At 40.7% G+C, this 23691-nt stretch overlaps 1 protein-coding gene across 3 annotated transcripts in view; it reads right to left on the reverse strand.

Moving 5' to 3' along the window:
- Nucleotides 1–17508: 17508 nt before the first annotated feature.
- Nucleotides 17509–23691, reverse strand: part of phkb (phosphorylase kinase, beta) — a 98445-nt gene continuing 92262 nt past the window's right edge. For all 3 annotated transcript variants that reach the window (XM_080030484.1, XM_080030485.1, XM_080030486.1), the window contains 6 exons: nt 22976–23172; nt 21710–21844; nt 21253–21382; nt 20291–20398; nt 19745–19885; nt 17509–19082 (listed from right to left, as the gene is read on the reverse strand). In XM_080030484.1, coding sequence (XP_079886610.1) covers nt 18945–19082; nt 19745–19885; nt 20291–20398; nt 21253–21382; nt 21710–21844; nt 22976–23172 — 849 coding nt within the window. In that variant the 3' untranslated portion in view covers nt 17509–18944. The remainder of the gene's footprint in view (nt 19083–19744; nt 19886–20290; nt 20399–21252; nt 21383–21709; nt 21845–22975; nt 23173–23691) is intronic.

The raw sequence follows: 23691 nt of genomic DNA on the forward strand, positions 1-23691 counted from the left end.
CCTCTAGTCATCTGTTACCAAAGAGGCCTCACTCGCTTTCCGTATGATCTCGCCGAACACTTTCAACTGCTGCCAGTCCTCCTTGGTGTGTGTGTGTGTGTGTGTGTGTGTTTGTGTGTTTGTGTGTGTGTGTGTGTGTGTGTGTGAGTGTGTGTGTGTGTGTGTGTGTGTGTGTGTCTGTGTGTGTGTGTGGTAGTCCAGTAGAGATGGGGGTCTCTTGTCTCTCGATTTTCCGCCCTGATTGGAGTGAATGAGTGGCAATTCTGTTGCTCGGCTGAATCCATGCGCCTCTCTCTCTCTCTATCTTTCTTTGAGTTCACATTGTGGAGGGCCAGTTGACACACTCGTACGGACCTAGACGTGACATCATCCCATCCTTGTTTACATGCCAAGCATGCAGGCCCACTGCAGACTATCAGCCTTTAGGAAATGATTTATGGCCTATACTATATCATATTGTATCCAAATAACCTAAGCTTTAAAGAAACAGTAAACTGTTTATTGTGTTTTTCTGCTTGATCAGTTTAAATGGATTTTGAATGCCAATAGGAAATCAGCCAAAAATAGATGTTGATTCCGGGTATTAATTACACCATGGGCTTGCAAAATATCTTCTGTAAAAAAGGAAGCTTTACATTTTCTTATTACTTATGTTATGGACTGTAGTTTTATTTTTAAGTGGTTCATTTTCAAATCTATAAATGGCACTCTTCCAGAACAGCTGAAAATAATGCTTCAGTACCAGTAACCCAGATAGCAGTGTAGGTGTACCAGCACTGCTATAGAATGTACAAGCCAAACATAAAGCAAACTAACAAGGTTTAAGAGGCAAATATACACACACACACAACATACACTCACCGGCCACTGTATTAGGTACAGCGGTTAATTTTCTTGTTAACACATAACTTGTCAGCCAATCACATGGCAGAAACTCAATGCATTTAGGCATGTAGACCTGGACGGGACAACTTATTGAAGTTAAAACCGAGCATCAGAATGGGGAAGAAAGGGGTTTTAGGTGACTTTGAACATGGCAATGTTGAAGGTGCCAGGAGGGCTGGTATGAGTATTTCAGAAACTGCTGATCTACTGGGATTTTCACTCTAAACCATCTCTAGGGTTTACAGAGAATGGCCCGAAAAAGAAAGAATATCCAGTGAGTGGCATTTGTGTGGACGTAAAATGCCTTGTTGAAGTCAGAGGTCAGTGGAGGATGGGCATACTGGTTAGAGATGATAGAAAGGCAACAGTAACTCAAATAACCACTGGTTACAACCAGGGTATGCAGAATACCATCTCTGAACGCAAAACACGACCAACCTTGAAGCAGATAGGCTACAGCAACAGAAGACCCCACCGGGTGCCACTCCTGTCAGCTAAAAACAGGAAAATGAGGCTACAATTCTCACAGGATCACCAATATTGGACAATAGAAGATTGAAAAATCATGCCTGGTCTGATAAGTCTCGATTTCAGTTGCGACATTCAGATGGCAGGTTCAGAATTTGGCATAAACAACCTGAAAGTATGGATCCATCCTGCCGTTCACCATCAACCATGCCATGTTCAAAGTCACCTAAACCCCTTTCTTCCCCATTCTGATGCTCTGTTTGACTTCAGTACATTGTCTTGACCACGTCTAAATGCCTAAATGCATTACAGTACTGCCATGTGATTGGCTGATTAGCTTTTTGTTTTTATAAGCCATTGAACAGGTGTACCTAATAAAGTGGCCGGTGAGTGTATATTAACATCACATGTGTTGCCATTGTGCCAGTATGTTCTCATATAGAGAGATGAAAAATATAAGCTGGCCATACTAATCCAAATACATTATTTTCAAAGTGGTTGGTGCAACATACTGCTGATGAGACGAAAGTACAGTTGAATTAAAGTCCCCTGTGTGTTTGTCAAAGCAGAGACTGTTATTGGTAGTAATGGTGCTCCGAGGTGCAGACTCTGGGGTGTCTCAAAGTTATCCCAGAGGGATAACCACTAAATCGCAATCGTATCGTAATAGATGGGGAAGGGGAGAAAAAAACAATGGAACTGTATAGAGCCACTGCAGGCTTCCTTAATGAAATAAATCACTAAAATGATTAACCAAACACTGCTGCTCAATACCTGAGGGCCTGCACTTAACAAGGAGAACCTCTCACTACCTCTGAAGGTGAGATAATGAGCAGCACAGCACTAGGGTCTCCGGGTATATGGACTCCCCACACCTGGGCTCAATCAAAGCCAATCAGTGCCACACACACCTGATTACAGTGAGTTGATTCACTAACCACTCTCATGGAGCCGAGAGATTCCGAAAGATTGAGACCCTCACACCTATGTGTAGGCTACATCTGTTTCTGTGTCCCACTTCCATAGACAGGTTACATCTAATAAGTTTATACCTGCTTCCTACGGGCACTATAGTTTATTTAACAAGCACACCAACCGACAGAGTATTAACATTCTAATTGTAGATAACATGTACTACTTGTCAAAAGTTTTAGAACAGCCCCATTCTTCCAGGTTTATTGAAATTCAAGCAAGTCCAAGTCGAGTAAATGCCCTGCAATAGAACCAAGGGAGGCGGTTAACCTTTCAGAGGTTAAAGAAAATGTTCAGGTTGCCAACAATTTCCAACAAAAAAGGCCTTTTTCAAGAAACAAATAATAAGGTCACAACTTTTTCTGCAGAAATGAATGTCAAAATCAAGCATTCGAAAGCTTTGAAACAATTCCAACTTTTATTGATTACTTCAAAACCCACTTTTTGTATTTTTTCAGCCAGCAGTGATGTGAGCAGCCTAATCTGTTCTGTTTGATCTTTGACTTCACAGTTTGAAATGTAACAAAGTGGAGAAGAGGAGCTCAGCCTGATAAAGCATGCCTGTGTCTGTGTAACTCATAAGCTCAGGTGTCAGGTTTAACGTTTATCTCATGACGCCCGGCTACATCAAAAAGGACAAGAAAGTTTCTCTCAAATCTCTGTCTTCCTTTCAACTAAGCTGCCGCCCGCAGCAAGCCTTATTAAATGACTGTATTCATCAAGGCATGCCGGGTCTTGATGGTGTGATGTGTGTGTGTGTGTGTTTGTGTGTGTGTGTGTGTGTGTGTGTGTGTGTGTGTGTGTGTGTGTGTGTGTGTGTGTGTGTGTGTGTGTGTGTGTGTGTGTGTGTGTGTGTGTGTGTGAGTGAGAGGGAGTTTTACACATTTTTACATCTTTGTTTTCACTGTCTCTATGGATTGACTTTAAATATGTCAGACTTCCTCCTAATATCTCCTTTAATCCCAGTGAAAATTATAATTCAGTCATCGCTCGCAGTAATGACTGTTTACACTCGGTTTTAACAGCGCGGTTTTCCTACAATGATTGTATTCAGTGGGAGTTTTGACGCCCAGACTGGTATCCTCTGCCCCGGGTCTTTTACTAATTTTCTTGTGCAAAGAAAAGATACGATAATGAGCCTGTGTGAAGTCCCTGGCCTGCCAACAGGGAAGAAATGTTCTCCGTACAGTAAGTGGTTTTTTTTCTGAAGGTGGAGAGGCCAACAGTGAAAGGTTAGATGCATTGAGGGTGTTTTGGCAAGCGTGTCAGTTCACTTCCTCCCACATGCCAAGCATAAAACCGGGAAATTTTTATCAAATTAGACACAGGAACACATAATGTACAGCAAGCATTTCTCAAGTCTCATGTACCCCGCTATGCCACACAGTACTGCACATTTCTAGCACAAATACATACACGCAAACAATACAATACGCGTACACTTTTGCTTTTTTTAAACAGATGGAAATGCAAGCATCAGAGTAAATGCAGGAGCATAAATTCAGTTAGACATAAGGAAACATGCTGGAAAACTTGTTCATAATGAAAAAAAAGTGCCGTTTTAAAATAATGTTGTGTGCATATGTATACATGAGAGAAATGGTGCGTAACCTTTTCTTATAAATGAATGTCAGTTACATTCAAGTCATCGCCAAACAGGTTGACACAAAGTTGATTAAGCCTCAGCTCCACAAAACTCTCTCTGTATTTCTCAGTATGGCAGCGTTTACAAACTGGTGTCAGCCCGTGACACTGGCACAGGAGCTCAGAAAAATCCCAAGAAGCGCCCAAGAAATGTTTCAGTTGTTGATTCTACAGCTAGGAATAAACCTGGACGTACAGCAGAAGGTATAATAGCCATGTGTGATCACAGAAGGCTTACAGTACCTCATGTAGATGCGCCAACAGTGTTGTTGTTATTACTCAGAAATCATCATGGGGGCGACAGAAGTTACGTACTATAGCTTTTTTTTAAATATCTCTTTTGATGGGGGCCTGTGAGCTTTAATGTTCTTCACGGGCGGCATGTACACAATGAAATATCAGCCATTGTCTGATATGGAGGATGCATTGTTTCTTCAATGACAAACATTATCTAGGAAACCACTGGATATAACTGTTAAGTTGTGTGGTTTTCCGCACAAGCCCTTTGATAAGAGAAATCCCCTCTAAGTTTCTGAGTAAACACGTTTCAGGCACATGCACCAACTGGAGAAAGTCATTGAAAGACAACCATACGCGGTAAATGGCAACCATTTTCTGACAGTTCTCATCTTGGATTACAAATCCTAGAAAGGTGCCAGAAGCTTCAGCTGAGGAAAGCACAATGGGACTCTTTCTGCACGCTGACTAACAAAGGAAACACATGGAAAAGCATGATGTGTTTGGGATTAGATTCCCGATAACAAATTATGGATATTCACAGCAGGTGGCCTTCCTCATGTTGGCCATCAGTGTGACTGTGTGTGTGTGTGTGTGTGTGTGTGTGTGTGTGTGTGTGTGTGTGTGTGTGTGTGTGTGTGTGTGTGTGTGTGTGTGTGTGTGTGTGTGTGTGTGTGTGGGTGTGTGTGTTTATATATCTTCTCTAAGCCACAAGGGACCAGCACATGATTGCAAGTATCAAGACTTATCATTTGACAGTCTACCTGAGTCCATCCATCACTTGGGATGGGCTTATTCCACTACCAAGATACAAACATACTCCAATGTTATAGTATTGGAAAATGAACAAGCAATTAAACAAAATATATTAGCTTATTTCAGAGGAATTATTTGTATGGATCACATCAAACAACTTAAAAGTAAAATAGGTCACTAGATCATAAGAATATGCAGAAAGGGGCAGTAAGATATTAAAGTTTTGTTGCATGATATGGTCATTTTTGTACTCTTGTTTCTATCAGAGGCTGCACAGTGTTGGCAACACGTAAGCAGCTGTAAAACCTGAGTGTAAACATGGCTCTTTAAATCACTTATTGATAGGGTTCATGCTGCCTCAAGGCCACCCTTGCTGTTAAACAATGCTTTATTAACCAACACAACTGCACTGCAATGGACCAGAGTATAATGAAGTTGTATGAGAGCATGCATACCACCACCAGCTATGCTTTTGATACACTCTAAGGAACCAATCAGGAGCAGACAATTCTCAGGGTGTTCAGAGCCAGGGAACTGAAGCACTTAAAAGTTTCCGGCAAGCAAGAGATGCAAATGTGGCTCATTTTCTCAGCCGGCTGTGTTCACAACAGAGGGAAGCAAAAGGTTATTGGTCGTTAATCACATATTTTACTGAAGAAAACACAGTGTTTATTACTCAACCCTGCACACGTTGCACACAGACTTCCGCTGCAGAAGAACAGGGCATTAAATAATAAGTGCTTCGTTGACAAAATGCGGCATGGATCCATTTTATTTTTAAGACATAAGAAAAATAATTGCACAGGACTGCATTTTGCCCATGTGTAGCAAAACATTTTTTTTTAATCATAAACAGTTTAAAGTAAATCATTTTGATGATTAAAAGTGCAATATTCTGCATTCCTTCCATAGCCTGACAACACCAATGTAAATTTCACACACGTAGTTTATAGTATAGTCTTTCTGCTTCAAATCAGACGCATGGAAAAAATGCTGTAGACGTACAACAGTTTAGACCTTTTGCTAGTGACTGTTTCGACAGCTTTCCATTCCCATACGGCAAATACAGTACACAGTATACACTTCACAAATATAACAGTGGCAGGACTTTATCAGATATATTTGGCCGGCTAAATAAGCTTCAACTAGCTCCATGGGTTGTTTGAAAAAGCCCCCCCTGGCTTGACTTTTTAATGTTCACCGGTGACTAGTGACCGGTGTAAAATACTTAAAAATGCATATCATTGCCATATACATGATATCAGTGTAGTATTGCAGTGTTTTTTCAAATTAAAATGAAGTTTTATTTGGAGTTGCACATTCATTGAAGAGCTGCTGGGCAGAGCAGCATATGCTACCACAGTGTTTAAAGTGTGTTAGTAGTTTCCACACATTAGGGAAATTCTACACAGTTGATGTGCCGGATAGTGAGATCAACAAACTGTTTTACAAGACACTCCTGCTCTTGTGTCTTCGTATTGTACATTTCGTAAGGTATAATACATGTTTTTACTGTAAGTCATCAACTATGCCTTGGACTACTTGGTAAAACTCTTCTAATAATGAAGCTCCAACAAATGCGTTTGTTATCGTTACCAAGGTCTTGCAGTTTAATTTATCCATATGAACGTCAGGATATTGGAGCTTAACTTGCAGTATGGGAAGGGCAAACATTTACAGACCGGAGCAATTTATTCCTAGTCGTCACCCATAATCCATGGCGCACCATTTGCCTGTCCACAATAAAGGTCACGGTGGCCACACATGGACCAAAAGACACACACTTGTGGGATTTGGGGTCCGGCTAAACAAACGACAGATGAGGACGTGAGTAGAATCAGAAGATGAAAGAGTATCTGGAGGCTAATTGAAAGAGCTGTGATTCTCTAAGCCTCATGAGAATTATTTGATTTGACTCGACTGCTGTCAAAATTTTAGTTTGATGACTTAGGAAAAGGTTATTGGCCGTCCATGTGTTGATATTATGCTCACTTTCTGGTTCAAAATAGTTGTTTGGGTTTCTACTAGTTTCTGTTCTCATTGTGTATTGTCCAAAAAAAAAACATTATATTCTATGTTCAGCCTTTGTCTGATAAGATCCGTTTTAGAGCCTGTCTGTTTAAGCCCCGCCTTCCAAAAGACCAGTCTGCTCTGATTGGTCCTGGATCAAACTGTCGGTTTGAATCTAAGGGTGTATTCACACAGGGAAAGTCCGCTAGTTCACTTGCTTTGGTCCAGACCAAATAGAGTTTTGATTTTTTTTGTTTGGTGCGGTCCACTTTCATATTGCCCCTTTTGTAAGTGAACCAGCATTATGAAGCAAAACCACACGTGATCTGAGATCATTCATTCATTGGACAGACATTCAGGGGTGGAGAGAAGCAGGAAGCACAAAGTAAAAACTGCCAAATATATCATTGATATAATAAGGGGTTAAAAATAATAAAATGGCTTACATCTAGCCTATAGATATAGAAGAAAATAATCTTATTGTTGTTTCATATGGTTATACTATGAAGCCCTATGTCAATACCACGTTATGTGGCTTGTAGCCTAAGATGTGAAACATAATTTTTACTGTATTTTTGCTGCTGGACGTGCGGCTCGCGAGAAGAATAGGCCCATGCCGACACTCAGCTGATTAAGCTGTGTATCAGCTGGGTGTCAGTTCGGCGCAGTTCAGCTCCAAACTGACACGGAGACAGTATTGACAGTCCCGTACATGGGAAGCAAAATTAAAACACACACTTCTTGCGCAGCGTGAACCTGTTGGCACTGTGCGGGAGACGCTCCCCTCTCCTTCATCTGATCGCTGAACACATTCAGCATTTTTACGCGTCCTCTCGATCAAATGTAATATATTGTTCTAGGCTCCCGGGCAAACCACAACTTATCGTCCTAACAATGGCGACAACAACACTTTCTCATAATGTGAAGCTGACGGCAATTTATTAAAAAATAAAAGGCACATTGCTTCCTGCAATTGGGTCGGATCGAGTCCGGACAAATTCACACCACAAACGAACTGCAGCAGAGTGCGTTTGGAAACGCACCGAGACTACCTCTTCAGCTGGGTCTCGGAGCGCTTGTTTGGTCCGCCCCCGAGTGCGATTGCTGTATTCACACCTGCCTGAAAGATGCGCACCAAAGGCGGAAGTGCACCTGAGTTTGTTTCAACCGAACTAAACACGGCATGTGTGAATACACCCTAACTGCCAGTTAGATTCAGTTGTGCTTATCACAGGAGGAGGAACCCTGGGGTATGTCACCTGCAGTGTTGGTTCTCTGAGAGGAAAAGTCCTCGATTCATGAAAACATAATCGTGTCTACCAGGCGAGCTGGCAGCCTTGCCTTAGAGAGCAGACAATTCTGTCTCTTATAATCCCAGTTGAACATACAAAGCTTTTAGACATCACAAAGAAGAATTAAATATAGAAGGGTGGAATGCCAGTGTACAAGCATTGGTTAATTATTTACCTTTACCTTGTTTCCTGTCTTCTCCAATTTTTCCAGAGCCATATATTTATTTTAGATTTGTCTCAGTGTTGAGTGGGATACAGTACATGTGTGAGACACAGGATGGGGGAAGGAGTTGAGCGAGTTGACCTTTCTTTTTAACAGAGTGAGAAAAGTTGCTACTGCCTCACATTGAGTGCTAAAGCTTCTTGTGTTATATAACTATACAACTTTCTCTAAAAGAAGTAAATAAAATCAACAGCAGGAGAGTATCCAAATGACAACGATTTAACCCCGTCACTAAGTGGATGCCGTTGACAAAATATTTTAAAATAGCGTTATGCTTGTGTATGTTTAATTCTATAAAGCTCTACTGACACAGCATGGGACTGATGATATGACTCATCACTAATAGAAGAAAGTAGTAGGAGACAGAGATTCCTGATCATTTACCAGAGTAATGATTAATCAGTTTTATATTATATGTCTTAATCTATTTTTTACTTCCAAATTCATTTTCATCATGTTGTTTTTTTAAGATGTATGACAATTTGATTTGATTTATTATATCATTGCATGAGACAGAATACAATACTCCAAACTATGAACCATTATTGGCCACCTGTCCGTGTCTTTTCAATCTGTTGCTGTCTATCCCCATCTAGTGGCCAGTTTAGGAACTGCTGAGGGAAACTGAATAGAGAAATATGGGCACATTTATGTGATCCTTTAGCAATCAGTTAAATGTTTCCTTTGCCTTGATTGGTAGTGTCAGTTGAAGACGAGACTTTCAGATTACCAAAAGTCAAAGAAATGTGGATTTTAATGATCACAGCCTGTCTTGGTATACCTGTATAATATTCAGGTAATCTGAGACTGTCTGTGTATGAGAGAATAATAAGAAATCTGACCGAAGTTATCTTGTTAAATGTGTATATACATACAAAACATTACAAAAGTACCGTATCTGACAGGGCTACTGTATGTGTGCAGTAGCCCATGGTCAGCCACTGTATTTTGCTTTTGCCATTCCCTTTTTCCAGCTGTTACTTTTGCCACTGTTCGACTCAATTTTTCCCACAGGAATCAGTTAAACGTTATCATATCTCATCTTTAACAGAAATCCATACAGTGCTAAAGGAGCCATGCAGAGTGTGCAGAGAGACGGTTTGGTCCGGACACATGGGTGGGCTGACAGGTAGAGATAACGATGACTTGGATGAGAAGGGAAGTGAATGTGAGAGAGCTGTGATCAGCTGACGGTGTTGGTCAGGCACCAACATGACACCAGCAGATGTGAAGCCGTTTGAAGCTGGACATCAAGCTCCTTGTGGGTGTGTAGTGGAAGATAGATAACTCAGCAGACAGCCGACCCTGCCCCAGGGCCAGACTGATTTATGAGTTATGACTACTGCTCTGTGACGGAGGGAGGCTTCCCCTTGTTTCAACAAAACTCATAATGTGTGCACAGTGAACTGGACTCTGGCTGCAGGGCATTAAAGACTCTGCTGAAAATTATATGAATTTAAAAACGTATCAAGGAACAATACTTTTTCACTTATGTGGAGAAAAAATATCTGAAGGTGGATAAAATATTGGCTCTTGGTTTTGCAGCATGGTCTATGCCCTGCGGTTGGCTTTTTTGTGAACTTTTGCTCTGAAGACATTCTGTTTCTGTAACCCTTTGCCCTGCCTCACAGGTCAGGGAGCAACCCCAGCCATGTTACAACTGGAAAAGGAGGACGTTTAGCTGCTCTTTTATCAACCGTTAACCAGAGTACTGAAACAGCTGCTCTCTAGGTTTAAAAGTAGTTAGTAGCATACACAGCATGCACATGGAAGGATACAAAGGCAAAGACTATTTTCAGTTTTGCGTTTTTATATTAAGCCTTATTTTGCATTGTAGGCTTCTAGGGCCCGACCGATATGGATTTTTGAGTGCCGATGCCGATTATTTTCAGAGAAAAATTACGATAACGATTAAATCGGACGATTATTTAAAAAAATATATACATATATGTATATTGAAAAACTTTACTTTTTTGAACCCTTAAATACATATAAATACTTGTTACTGTCGATAGGTGTACAGGAACCTTATATTAATTGAAATATGCATTATTAAAAAAAAATAAGTGTTACAAATATGTCTAAAGTGACATGACACTTTTTAAAACTCAGACATTAAGCATTTTATGATGCTGCACCCAACCCTCTGGAACTCCCTCCCTCCAAACATCAGCATCTCAGACTAGATAAACTCATTCAAAAGTCAATTCAAAACTCACCTCTATAAGAAAAGCATAATTACACCTGACTACTCCAAACCTTATCTTTAATTTGTCTGTATTTTGTTTTATTTTTCTATGAGTATAATTGTCTATATGTATGATGTAATGTGTCTTTAAATGACCTCCAATAAAGCACTATATAGATTCTAGCAATACTATTAACGATCCAATGTATTACAACACACCTGCTGCCGCTGTTAATAGGCTATAACTGTAATGCTATGGATGTAGGCTATACCTCTGGGGCAGCAATGCATCTCACTCAACATGATTGCTTGAATAAAATTTTAAAATAATGCTATAATAAGTGCTATAATCGGCCGATTAAATCGTCCGGCCGATATATCGGTCTGGGCCCTAGTAGGCTATATATACATATATATGTTATTTGTTAAAGAAGACTCTTTTTTGCTTATTATAGTTTAATAAAACTTACAGTTTGTTATTTTATTTCGTATAGGTGAGACTTGAAGCTGAATTGGGCCTAAATATTTTGTATGGCCTTATTGAGACAGTGTTGACCCACACTATTGACAGATTATGACCTGACTAAGTTGATATTTCTCACAACAGTGTGCAGATGCCTGTTAACACATCCAGCAGACATGGAGCACCATTAGCATTCATTAGGAGACCTAAGTCCCAAACGTTCTCTTAATTTAGCTCCACCAACTCCGAAAGGGAAATATCTGGTTCTAAGCTGCTCCCATAGACTGTACATAAAGGTTGCTCCACTACATTCAGCAGCTAAAGCCACTGCCTTTGTCTGTCAGTCTTTGGGTGCTTCAGGCAGGTTGATGAATGCAGTGAGAGTGAGACGGAACAGTAAAGTTCTGGTTCATAAAACCTAAACGAGGAGCTGAAAAGAGGCTTAAATGCTCAATTAAGCTCAGGGGAACTGAAGAGTTGGGTGATGGTCCTCTGTGGGTCGATCACTAAAGGAGACACCATTCACATGACTCAGGCATTTTTACTATGACAAATATATAGTGTTCAGTGATCCTTTGAGAACATTTTTCCAATATGTGAGGATTTTTGTCACCTACCATTAAATCCAGTTTTTTTTTTGCTTGCTGACTCACTCGGGTTCAAGACAAGTCGACATAAACCATTCTTTTAACTGTGCGTGCATTATTGAAGAAGAAATGGACGAAGGTCAGCTCATCGCTAATTATTTTAACACAAACACTGGTAGTTGTTTATTTACCACGTTATGTTGTGCTCTATAATTTTTGCACTTTATGTTATTTTAGAATGAAATACATACCGGAAGGAAACTGTCCAGTGCACATGCATCTACTTGTCAACACAGACGTTTTGTTTTGTTGACCTACTGACAAGCACATCCGCAATTTGCAAATACAAACAGTAAATAACCAAGTCCCAACAAGCACACGGGACCATTAGTCTATCTATCTTCTGTTAGAGGAGGAAGGGTAATACCTCCCACTGACTACCAGTATTTGTGAAAAGCTTCAAAAGTGCACGCACTGTTATGTCGCCCGAGGGTGAGGCAAAACATTTTGAACTAGGCCTTTAAACACTGGCAATTGGAAATGTCATATGCTGAAAACCAAGATGTGTTCAAAAAGCTTTACGTTTTTACGCATGATTTTCATTAAACTAAAACTGACTGCATGTTTGGACCCAGCATGACTCTATAAAAAAAAATAAAAAAAAATATCAAACCACAATCAAGAGGAGCTGATATTCTTTCTGACTGATCAGAGATGCGATTGAAGTTGCTGGAATACATAAATATAAATATATTTATACGGTAATAAATACAGCAGAGTTCAAAAATCAAATTGGAGAAGTGTGAAAAAGCAGGTTTGGAGAGGGGCACAGAAGGCAACTAACAGGCTGATATTTGCAGCTGTAAGCTCATAATTACCTCACTAATGGTGCCTGCTACCGCTGCCAAAAGCTTTCCCTGAGCACAACATTGAACCCTGAACTGCTCCAGAGGCATTAAACGTACTGTACATCTTCCAGAAGCCATGAACTGCCTGTCTAATTGGACTTTTATTTATTTCTATTCATTTAGAGGCATACAGAAGGGACACATTAGGCAGTAGTACAACAAAAACAATGGTAGTTTCTGTTGCATTTCCACTATGACAATAATCCAACATTAAACAAAGCCTTTTACAGAACAAGGTTTCTCATCCATGTTTCAGGGCTTCTTTTGCTTCTCCTCATTGTAAAATACGCTGTAGGCTTCCCGTGTGTTAACCACATTCCTGCTTACTCAGAGAGCAGTCAGCCAGGTTTCTTTCCAGACCTTTGCCTCTGTCTGTTTTCATACTGGACCCACTGCTGCTGCTGAGATACACACACACACACCACGGGAGGTTGACCATGGCTGTCCTTCACGTCCTCCTACTCTTTATTTTCTCATTCTTCTTCTCCCACTCTTTTAAACGTCTCCCATCCGTCTACATAATCCTTCTGGCACAACTGCATGTCTCCTACATTTCCTCCTTTTACATCTTCCATGTCCTCCTCCCCATCATTCTCTACTGTCCGTCCTGTCCTCCTCCTGTCCTCTGTCAATGTGCAGAAGGCATTAACCCCTGGCTCAGGTCAGGCCCTGGGCAGTGGAGAGGAGGATAGAGTTTCCACAGGAAGACTTTTGTCTGAGGAGTGTCCAGATTGAACGTTGGTGCTGAGACATTTCTATTAATCTCACCTATAGGCTGCCTGCCTGTACAGAGGCCTCCTTCCAGACACAGACAGACAGGGGAGAAAGGGAGTGTGTGTGTTAACGGGAGGATCTGTTCATGTTGTCATTTTCATCTCTCTCACACTCACACTTGCACACGCACACACACACGCAGACACACACACACACACACACACACACACACACACACACACACACACACACACACACACACACACACACACACACACACACACACACACACACACACACACACACACACACACACACACACACACACACACACACACTTCTTGCCAAGTACGTTGAGAGATATAAGAAACAAGAGTCTAAATCCCATATGTGCCCAAACATACTTTGCCAATAAAGCTGAATCTCAATCTCTGCTGTGTCTGATAGATGTCATTCTATTCCATGTACAGTATAGGTAATGCAACAAGGCAAGCATGTTTACAATCACAAAAACAATCAATCAATCAGACTTTACTTATATAGTTCTTTTCATACACAGCAAAGGCAACACAATGTGCTTCAAATAATACAAAATAAATGAACAATGCCTACAGCGACAGATAGGCTTGAAATAACTGTGGAGCGGAATTCAATGGGAATCGTTTGTGTTGCTATGGAAGAAAATCCAATGTATTAGCCTGAGCTGCTATTTGTGTAGTGTTGTTTCAGCATAGCCTGCATGTTGTGAGCTATTGGAAGTAGAGAAAGTAAATTGATTTACACTTATTTTTACTTCTTTGCAGTGGCACTGAGCATGTTTCGATTTAATTAAGCAATAGATTAAACAAATACACAAGTCCAAAAACACAAGAGTGTTTGTATGGAGTGTGGTGCCTCAACAGAGCAAATTGTACTTGTATTTCTATTTGTCCTTACATTTGGCCACAGTTAAGATTCTTTCAAGGCCACATTGTGTGTGAAGTGACACTTTGCATACAATAGCAGCCATAACATCTAAATGTTGTGTGTAATGTGTCATTTGATTAAAATGACAGCTCTTCTCTGCCATAAGATACACGTAGTTCTACAACGTGACCTACTTTCATTGTCTGGTGTTCATCAGGATAGCCATGACAAAAGACAATATGGCTGCACAGTCAAGGTCTGTGCTTGTTTGTATTTGCCTGGGCCTGCTGCCATCTCTAATATGAGATGTTGATTGATGTGTGTCACCTTGGATCCCTTGACGACATATGATGATGATGATGATGATGCTGAGTTATGGGTACACCATCAGCACTGTGTGTCATAACGCAAGTACACTATGTTCAGAGATCCACAATGCACTGCAGTCCTGCTGCCCTTCAGCAGAAAAGCTGCTCCTCCAATGCACATGTTAAAAAAAATGGCTGATTTGGTGGAGACTTTTGCGTCAACAATTTAGGGAGTAAGACTCATTTAAAATGACAGCAGATGTAACAGAAATTACATGGTTAAGGCTTTACTATTCTTCTGATATTCTCGTGACCACAAAATGATAAAAAGAGACCGGCATACTTCAGCAGAACTGCAGGTTGGTTTATCAAACATCTTCAGAATTGTAGCTAAATTAGTTGGACTAATTAAAATGAAAGAAGTCGGGATCATCAAAGCCAATTAAGATTCATCAATTTGGGAACCAGAAGTGTCTGAACCAGAAGTGTCTGAACCATGTGTCATCCCAATCCATCTAATAGTTGTATATACATTGAAATGTGAACCAAAGTGATGGATAGACCGGCCAACATTGCATTCCCAAGATCCATATCACTAGCAACCCCTAAAAGTTGAATAAACAGACAAAATGGATTTGCCAGAAAGACCAGGCCCCCACCATGTTCTTCAAAGTAAGCCATGACTGATGTATATATGATCTATGCCGACCGCCTGTGGATCGGCGGTATAATTCCCCAGTGATACGCCGCCTGCAGACTAAACACATTATCATTGCGTTTTATCTACAGTCTGGCAGTCACTCACATCTCCAACCCAGATAACACAGGCTGCGGGTGCTTTGCAGTGTTATAGCAGGAGGTGTGATAGAGATGGAGACAGGGGAGGGCTGAGCTCACTGCCAAGCTGTTCAGCAGTCAATCAGCGCACATGGGTATGATTGGCTCATCTGTGCTTACGCTTCCAAACGGTTATCACCATGTTGAAGGACGTGCTTCCAGGGAAATATATATTTCTTGTGTGAGTCAGACAAGAAAAGGAAGAAGAAATATGAAGAGCAGAGAGAGGGATAGGCTGTATATATATTTTGGAATCATTTTATGAGTATATAAAAATATTTTAAATTGTATCCACTACAATGATGATTCAGCATGACAAGACAAAGCCACTCACCTTGTGTGCCCTTTGTTTAGAGACAATTTAAAAGCAATGGGACGCAGTGGTGAAACCTGACTTGTTATTCTGAGTTGAATTATGGTGCATTCATTATGTGAGGCACAGACAAATGCTGTTCATTTCTGTAAGGATTTGTCCATTGATACTTCTGTCCGTGTTGGATATCTGCTTTGTTTGTGCAGCAGCTGTTACTTTTTTTTTAATCAATTACCTACCTTTTACATGCCACATATTGGAGATTTAAAAATAATAGTCAAATGTATATAATGATTATGGTTGTGATTATGAGTTTTGTGATTATTATAAGAACTATATTTTACAAAAAACAGGCCATATATATTCTATTTATTGAACGCTGCTGCATTCTAGTGGACTGATGAGGCATAACCCTCTTAACTGCAGGATACAAATGTTATTTTATGTTAAATTATTTATTGCACTTTGCCTAATCTAGGCGAATCAAATAGAGATATTAAAAAAAACAGTCGAGGTCAAAACATTTAGTAATCAAAATTAAAAAGGCAAATCGGGGGTGTGGGAACAAATATACAAAACTAGAAAATCAACATTAAAAATATTTTTAAATATTTGAGACACTTGTTTCTTTTGGATTCATCTTGGTGTGGAAGAGATGTGTTTTTTAGTAGACAGAAAAGATGGCCGCTCTCACCAGCACACAGGTTGATTTGAATATATTGAGTGTGTGATGCAGAACTCATTTATCTTCTCGTCTGGCTGCTGCCCACCCCCTCTGCACCTCTCTCTGCCAGTCGGTTAGTCAGTGTTGCAGACAGCACACACAGCCTCATTGGCGAGATGCAGATTGATAAGGGGTTTGGGGCAACATAAGTGGGTGTAACTGGTGGGATTGGAATACAATGCCAAACACAAGCCTCAGGGCTGGAGCTGTCACGCACCATTTCTGCTCTCGTTTTCAGCCAAGGACCATGAGATTCCATGCAAAGTAATTACTGTTAAAGGGCTGTATTTCATATTCACATGGCTGGAAAAATAAAAGGGGAAGAAGATGTTCCAAAAGCATCTGCACACTTATTTACACGTTAAAAAGTGTAGGCCTACTGCCCTGGCATAAAGACACAAGGCTTGACTTACTGTATCTTGTTCTTTAGTGTGGTTTCTTCTATAGGTTTTCTTGCTGGTAAAACTGTAATAACATGAACACATAAATCAACAAACAGACATCACCAGATCCATACAGTCGGTAAGTATAAATTATAATACATGGTAAGTATAGACAGTAAGTATACACACACATTTGTAATTTAAACAGCGCATATAACTGTATAAAAACAAAGCTTGACTGCCACATGTAAAATCAAGGGGAACCAGCAAACAATTAGCTACCTGCTAGCTCACAGCGCTACATGCTTAACCAAAACAAACAGAAAAGTGGCTAACTTTACATTCCCTAAAACTACAGGCTAATGTTAGCATTTCTCACACACACATTACAAATAGTCTCCAAGAGAAAAGTTGTAGAGAAACATTCAGCAGCATTCATCTGCAGGCTTCTCTCTTCAAAATGTAAGTCAATCACCTGAGATTTGGCACAAAGATCTCACAGACAACAGCATGTGACAGAGCGCTCACTCTGATACTTTTTCCAAAAACCCGAATAAAATGCAGAGAAGAACTACTCAGTTTTAGCTTACAAAACTTCTCTTGTACATTCATTACCGATCTACTTTTTAAAGCAGTACACGAGTAAAGTGACACAGAGAGACATGTTTATTGTTTCCATCATAACTTTATTATTTGAAACTACAGTTTTGAGTTAAAAATACTTCTTATGAACGACAGCATTAAACAACACACACACACACAACCACAAACACAGAGAAACGTTTGGGTGGATTCATCACAGTGATAATATTCAGAGAGGCACGCTTTTTAAAATCATTCGAAGTAAGCCTTTTATCATCTCTACCTAAGGATGACAGCAGTCTTTTTCTGTTTTCCGACATTCAACTAAACAGCATTTCTCTAAAGGGTCCTCAGTCCCAGGACTTCAGATGAGCCGTATTCATTGTCATGCAGAGCCTTACCACTGTGCAAAACAGGCCAACTCAGAAACTCCAACTCTATTTTGTATCCGACACAATGGTTATGTCAAACATTACCCTTTTCTCATGCAGCAGACGGTGCATGCATATAGGAATTAGGACGAAGAGGAAGTCAACACAGTGCAAAAAAACAACTTACTCTGACATTATTTCTGGTGAATGGTACACTGTCTAATTCACTATAGGTGCCAAAGATGTTATTATGTACAGTGATTCTCAAACCTTCTAATGCTGAAGACACACTGATGGTATGGATAAGGATACACACATCAAGGGGCAATTTGCAATGTGCTGCATTTTTAATGCAGCCCTTCTGAGCCAAATGCACCAATTTGAGAACCACATCTGTTACGATACAACTTGACCTTGTACTGACATATTGCGACGTAACAGCTATAGGTTTTTTGCTGGTGAGGAATAACTTGAAAGCTACTTCTGAGCCCATGGTTAATTGAGCAGAGTTCATAAAGCCAATATTTTTTTTTAAACACTTCATAGCCAGACATACGGAAGGTTTAAGTTCAATCTCTAAGCCAAACGTTCAAACACAGTTCTTCTATAATTCAAGAGAGAGTCTGACATGTTGGGAGACACATGGATTCACTTCCTTACAGACGATCACCCAACCCAGTTGATACACTCCCATGTCTGCACGCTTAATATGACTCTGAGCTGAACTGAACTGAAAAGCAAGGGGATTAACAGAACAGCTAGCGAGTAAAAGTGGCAAAGCTTTCAATTCTAGCAGAATCCTAATTTGAATGAACAAATCTGTTGGGATACTAAACTCAAAAGAAAAGTTTAGAGGTGAAAGAAAACAAGGCTATAGGGATAGTAGTGTGACTATTTCCCCACAAATTAATTAAAACATTTCTAGTATATTAAACATGACTGACCCAAGGCGCAGACGTTAGACACACTGATCTACGGCAATTGAACAGCCTTCTACTGCTGTTCAGGCGAAAGTCCATGGGGGATAAATATGTAGCTTGCAGGAGTGTGCCAAGTCCTGCTGAAGGGAGGATTGCAGAGGTTAGAGGTTATCTCGTGATTACATGTGATGGATGCTCAGTAGTCTCCTCTGCAGAGCGGGGCTGGGATATGGGGGTGAGAGCGTTGTAAATCCTAGCTAACGGAGCACGGGTCGTCCTTGGAGGGCTTGATGTCACCTTGCAGCAGCTGGATCATAATGGCCTTGGTCAGGTAGCTGGAGGTGCCTCTCTTTCCCATTGGTGGTGTGTTGTAGAACGCCTCCATGTTGTCCTGGCAGAGGCAAGAGAGGGCAAAAGTCAATAGTGATCAAAACAATAAAAACTTTTTATTGTTAATTTTAGAATTACATTTTTTAAAGCTGCAGTGCGTAACTTTCTCACATAAATGAATGAATGTCCGTTACATTCGAGCCATTGCCAAATGAGTTAACAGAAAGTTGATTAAGCCTATTGATTAAGCCCATTCAAAAAAAAACTGTTTCTGTATTTCTCAGTAAGGCAGTGTTTACACACTGGTGTCACCCCCCTGACACTGAAGCTCCGGAAAAGCAAAGAAATATTTCAGTTGTTGATTCTACTGTTGAGAAAAAAACCTGGACACACAGCAGAATGTATACAATCCATGCGGGGCAACAGAAATTACACACTATAGCTTTAAGGAAAAACATTTTAGTAGAATTTTATCTCAGAAATGTAATAAAGCCCTTCTGAAATTGGACAACGGCAGTCCGTCTCTAAAGCTAATCATTTAGTCAAATGATAATTCCATGGCCCTGGAACAGAAGCTCAAGGGTTTGAAAGCACATCAATTTAGAAAAGGTGAGAGATGAAGAGAAAAGAGTTGAGATAATTGTGTGGCTGACACTCAGGTCACATTGAAATAAGAGAAAAGGTTAGGGGGGTTATCAGTTAAACAGACAGGGCCTCTCATACCTGTTTCTTCATGCCTTCCAAGCGACTGCCATCCTTCTGGAAATCACTGAAGGCTTCCTTCACCAGACCGTCCAGATCCACCTTTTCAACAAACTCCAGCTCCGGGTTTCTCTCCAGCACTACGGACACCACCATCAGCAGCTATACTCACACAGTGGAGACAGGACAAGGATGACATCATGGTAATCAAAGGCAATACAAAAGAAATCAATTGAAATCAAATGGAAACCCGGTAAATAATCGCTAGAAATTGAGCCACTTTGTATTCTAGCTTCTTGGTTCATAAGCTGCAGTTCTTGGGCTGAGATACATGATTGAAGGCAGAATATAAAGAGCAAAGTCAATGTCACGTTAGGTAAAAAAAACTAGGGATGGGGCCATTCAAATATCAGTTTCAGGTCGGTTGTCGGATATCGGACTGAGGTCACAGATCCCTACTAGTATCCTTAGTAAAACACCATATACAATTTGCTTTGACTGAAGTTAGCTTGGAGTATTTTGATTGTGTTGTATCTGTGGTGAGGTTGGTGAAAGGAGTCAGTTTACCTCCACTATGATTTGTCTGTACTCAGGCAGGACAATGTTCTTCAGCGTGTCCTCCACCAGCAGGGAGAAGTTCATCTCATACATGGTCATGTCAGACAGAGTAGGTTGCTACAGAGACAGAAAGGCATTCATAATTAGTTTGAATTATATTTTTTTCCAGATGAATTCAAATGTCTATAAGAAATGCAGGTCAATCCCATGTATTAAATCCATCCTTAAATCTGAAAATTGCTGATTTGTTCTTCAGACTACTTACAACATTCCTCCCAAATTCCAAATATAAATATTGTCATTCAGAGCATTTCAATTAATTAAATTAGAATGAGATGCAGATTTAAGAATAATTAGGAATAATCTCTTGATTTCTTTCAGACTTGTAGATGTAGTAATGACTAGCAGGCCCAATAGGCTTTCACTAAAAAATAAATTTTGACTTGTCAGAAAAGAAGAGCATACAATTATTAACAATGTATAAGTGGGATTCATAAGTGTCTGAAATAGATTTTGAGTGTTTTTAAATAGGGAGTGACTGAAGTGAGTGAACCGAAGCCGCTTGACGGAATTGCGCCATTTGCACCTGTCATTCTCTCCTTTCGTGACATGTCAAAATGTCTGCCGTGAAAAAGGCTTAACAGCAGCAACATCACTGACTGACTGTTGACTCTGGTAATACATAATAATCATGCTGATGGAAGGGGATTAAGCAAAGAACAATTTTGCAGATTTTTTCCAATAAGACCTATACTCCAAAATACAAACTTAATGCAAAATTGAGACACCTTGAACATGTAAAAGGTATCTTGTATTACTCAATAAAAACTAAATATCTAGTTAATCTATAATCCCATCTACTGTATATAGCTGCTTGTATTGCCAGAACACAATACACAGTGTCACATATAACCAGTATTGGTCAGAATAGTTTTTTTTTTCCCTCAGCAGTGTCAGTGTAGGCATGGTACCTGTGGGAGGTGATTGCCAGCCACCACAATCCCGTTGGGGGTCCGCTCCAGGATCTGCCACACACGATCGTAGAAGCCCAGAGGGGTCCTGTTCAGAGAGCCATCGATCTGACGCCTGTTCAGCCAAGACCTGGGGGCAAAATACCAGGGAGAAGCAAGGTTTAAAGACTGGAGGGAAAATATAGTGCTGATACCCTTTGTGCTAGAGAGAATTGTCAGAGTCGATTTGTATTAGATTAGGTGAGATAAGATAAGATAAAAGTGGAATAATTCCCACTGGGGAAATTGGGTTGTAGGAGATAATAAGATACGGATGAAGATAAAATAATTAAAAGATTAGACAAAAAAAAAGTAAATGCATAGAGATAAAGAGGAGGCGTCTTCAAAGGCAGATTTGTGAGTTTGAAGGGATGAGAAAAACACGAGCAAAGTGAATGTGAATGTGTGTGGTGAGTACCTGCCGGCGTGTAGTGGCTGCAGCACGTCCAGCAGCAGCTGCTTGATGTTGCTGGGGGAGAGCTGGTGGATGTCCTGGGGCGGCATGTCTCCAGCACGGATCTTCAGTTCTTGCTTCATGGCCTGGACAATCCATCTGGACATACACAGCACACAGCACACACACACACACACACACACACACACACACACACACACACACACACACACACACACACACACACACACACTGGTTATGCATGCAGAACTGCACCCTATACATATTGAGCTTGTTTGAACAAGGGAGAGCATTCAAAATGGGTATTTTTATGCCTCCGTCATATGTAGGGCCATTCTTGTGAGCACAATATCTCATGGCTTTGAGGGATGTTCTTTAAACTTTGCTCAAATAGACACTCCAATTCAAGTATAAACTGATTAGGTTTTTGGAGGTCATAGGTTCAAGGTCACTGGCCTCATGATAGCAATACCTCAATAAAGCTTTAGGGGATTTGTGTCACATTTAGTACAAACTAACACTTGGACTTGAGGGTGTACTGATTACATTTTGAAGGTCAAAGGTTACTGTGATTTTATATATTGTCAGGTTGCAGTGACCTTGTACCGTATCCTTCTTCAAAGCATTGCCTGGCTACCAACTCTGTACTTTCACCTTTCTGAAATTGAATCGTGTGCCTTGCGAAGGCATAATACCACCAGGGGGTAGCGTTTTGTTTCATTCTGCTTCACAGTGACCAAACATGCCTGGAGAAATGCCTTCAAACTCTTGAGGAGCTATGCTATGCACACAAATCCAGGAGTTTGTGATGTTTTGATGGGAAAACGGAAGAAAGAAACAAGAAAATAAACTAATGCTAACATCTATTGATTCCTTTATTTTCTGTTTAGTGGTCTGAACACAAAGGAAGCAGGGTGACAGCAAAGTGTACATATTGCATAAGACCATCTCACTTGACTGAATGTTATAAATGGTAAATGGACTTGACTTATATAGCGCTTTTCTAGCCGATTTTCTCAGCCCCAAAGCGCTTTACATATCTTACCACATTCACCCATTCATACACACACTCATACACCGATGGCAGTAGCTGCCATGCAAGGCGCTTTCTGAACCATCGGGAGCAATTTGGGGTTCAGTGTCTTGCCCAGGGACTCTTCGACATGTGGCGGGTAGGCGGGGAATCGAACCTCCGACCCTGCACTCCAGAGGCAATTTTCCTACCCACTTTGCCACTGCCGCCCAAGGGTGAATCCGAATGTGCCTTACCCGACTCTGATCTTGATCAGGCCGCTGAAAAGCTCTGGGTTGTTGGAGATGATCCATCCGATGTGGATGACCAGCTCCTGCTGAAGCACAGCCTCCATCTCCCCATAGCACTTGCTGTAGATGATGCCTTGGATCACCCCCGGAGACAGTGGGTTAGAGATCACCTCCTCCTCTTGCCCAAATAGGCCGAGGGTCACCTGGTAAACACAGGCATTAGATACATATGCAAACACACACAGACACAGTGGTAAGAGGGCATACACCAAACTCACAAAAAAAGGTCTGTGCAATGCAGATGAGATGGCGTCTATATTACAATGGAGCTTTTTGTGTGTATGGGTTTTGTGGTGTAAGTGCGCACATGCGTTGGCTGACACGTGCTTCTTCCAAAGGTGCAATTCCTACAAATATCTCTGTTCTATTCCTCCAAAATTGCCCTCGTCTCCAAGGAGTCGGTGAGTGGGAGAAAATTGCAGATCCCCAAGAAGTAATCTTGGGGATCTGCAATCTTCTCCCACTTTTGTGTTTTGTTTCCTCTGAAAAAAAAAATGACACCTCGCCAATCTTCCCTGATGAGTAGACACACTTTTATCACTGCCTCTAGCTGATGAAAATCCAGCGCTTTCATCCTCTTTACATTCTAAAGCTGATTCTAACTGAGCACGGAACAGTGTGGAGCTGGATGTGTTTGAAAACGACCAACTTTTAAATTCAAA

The sequence above is a fragment of the Ammodytes marinus genome (assembly GCF_949987685.1).
Source record: "Ammodytes marinus genome assembly, chromosome: 1".
In the NCBI taxonomy this organism is placed as follows: Eukaryota; Metazoa; Chordata; class Actinopteri; order Uranoscopiformes; family Ammodytidae; genus Ammodytes; species Ammodytes marinus.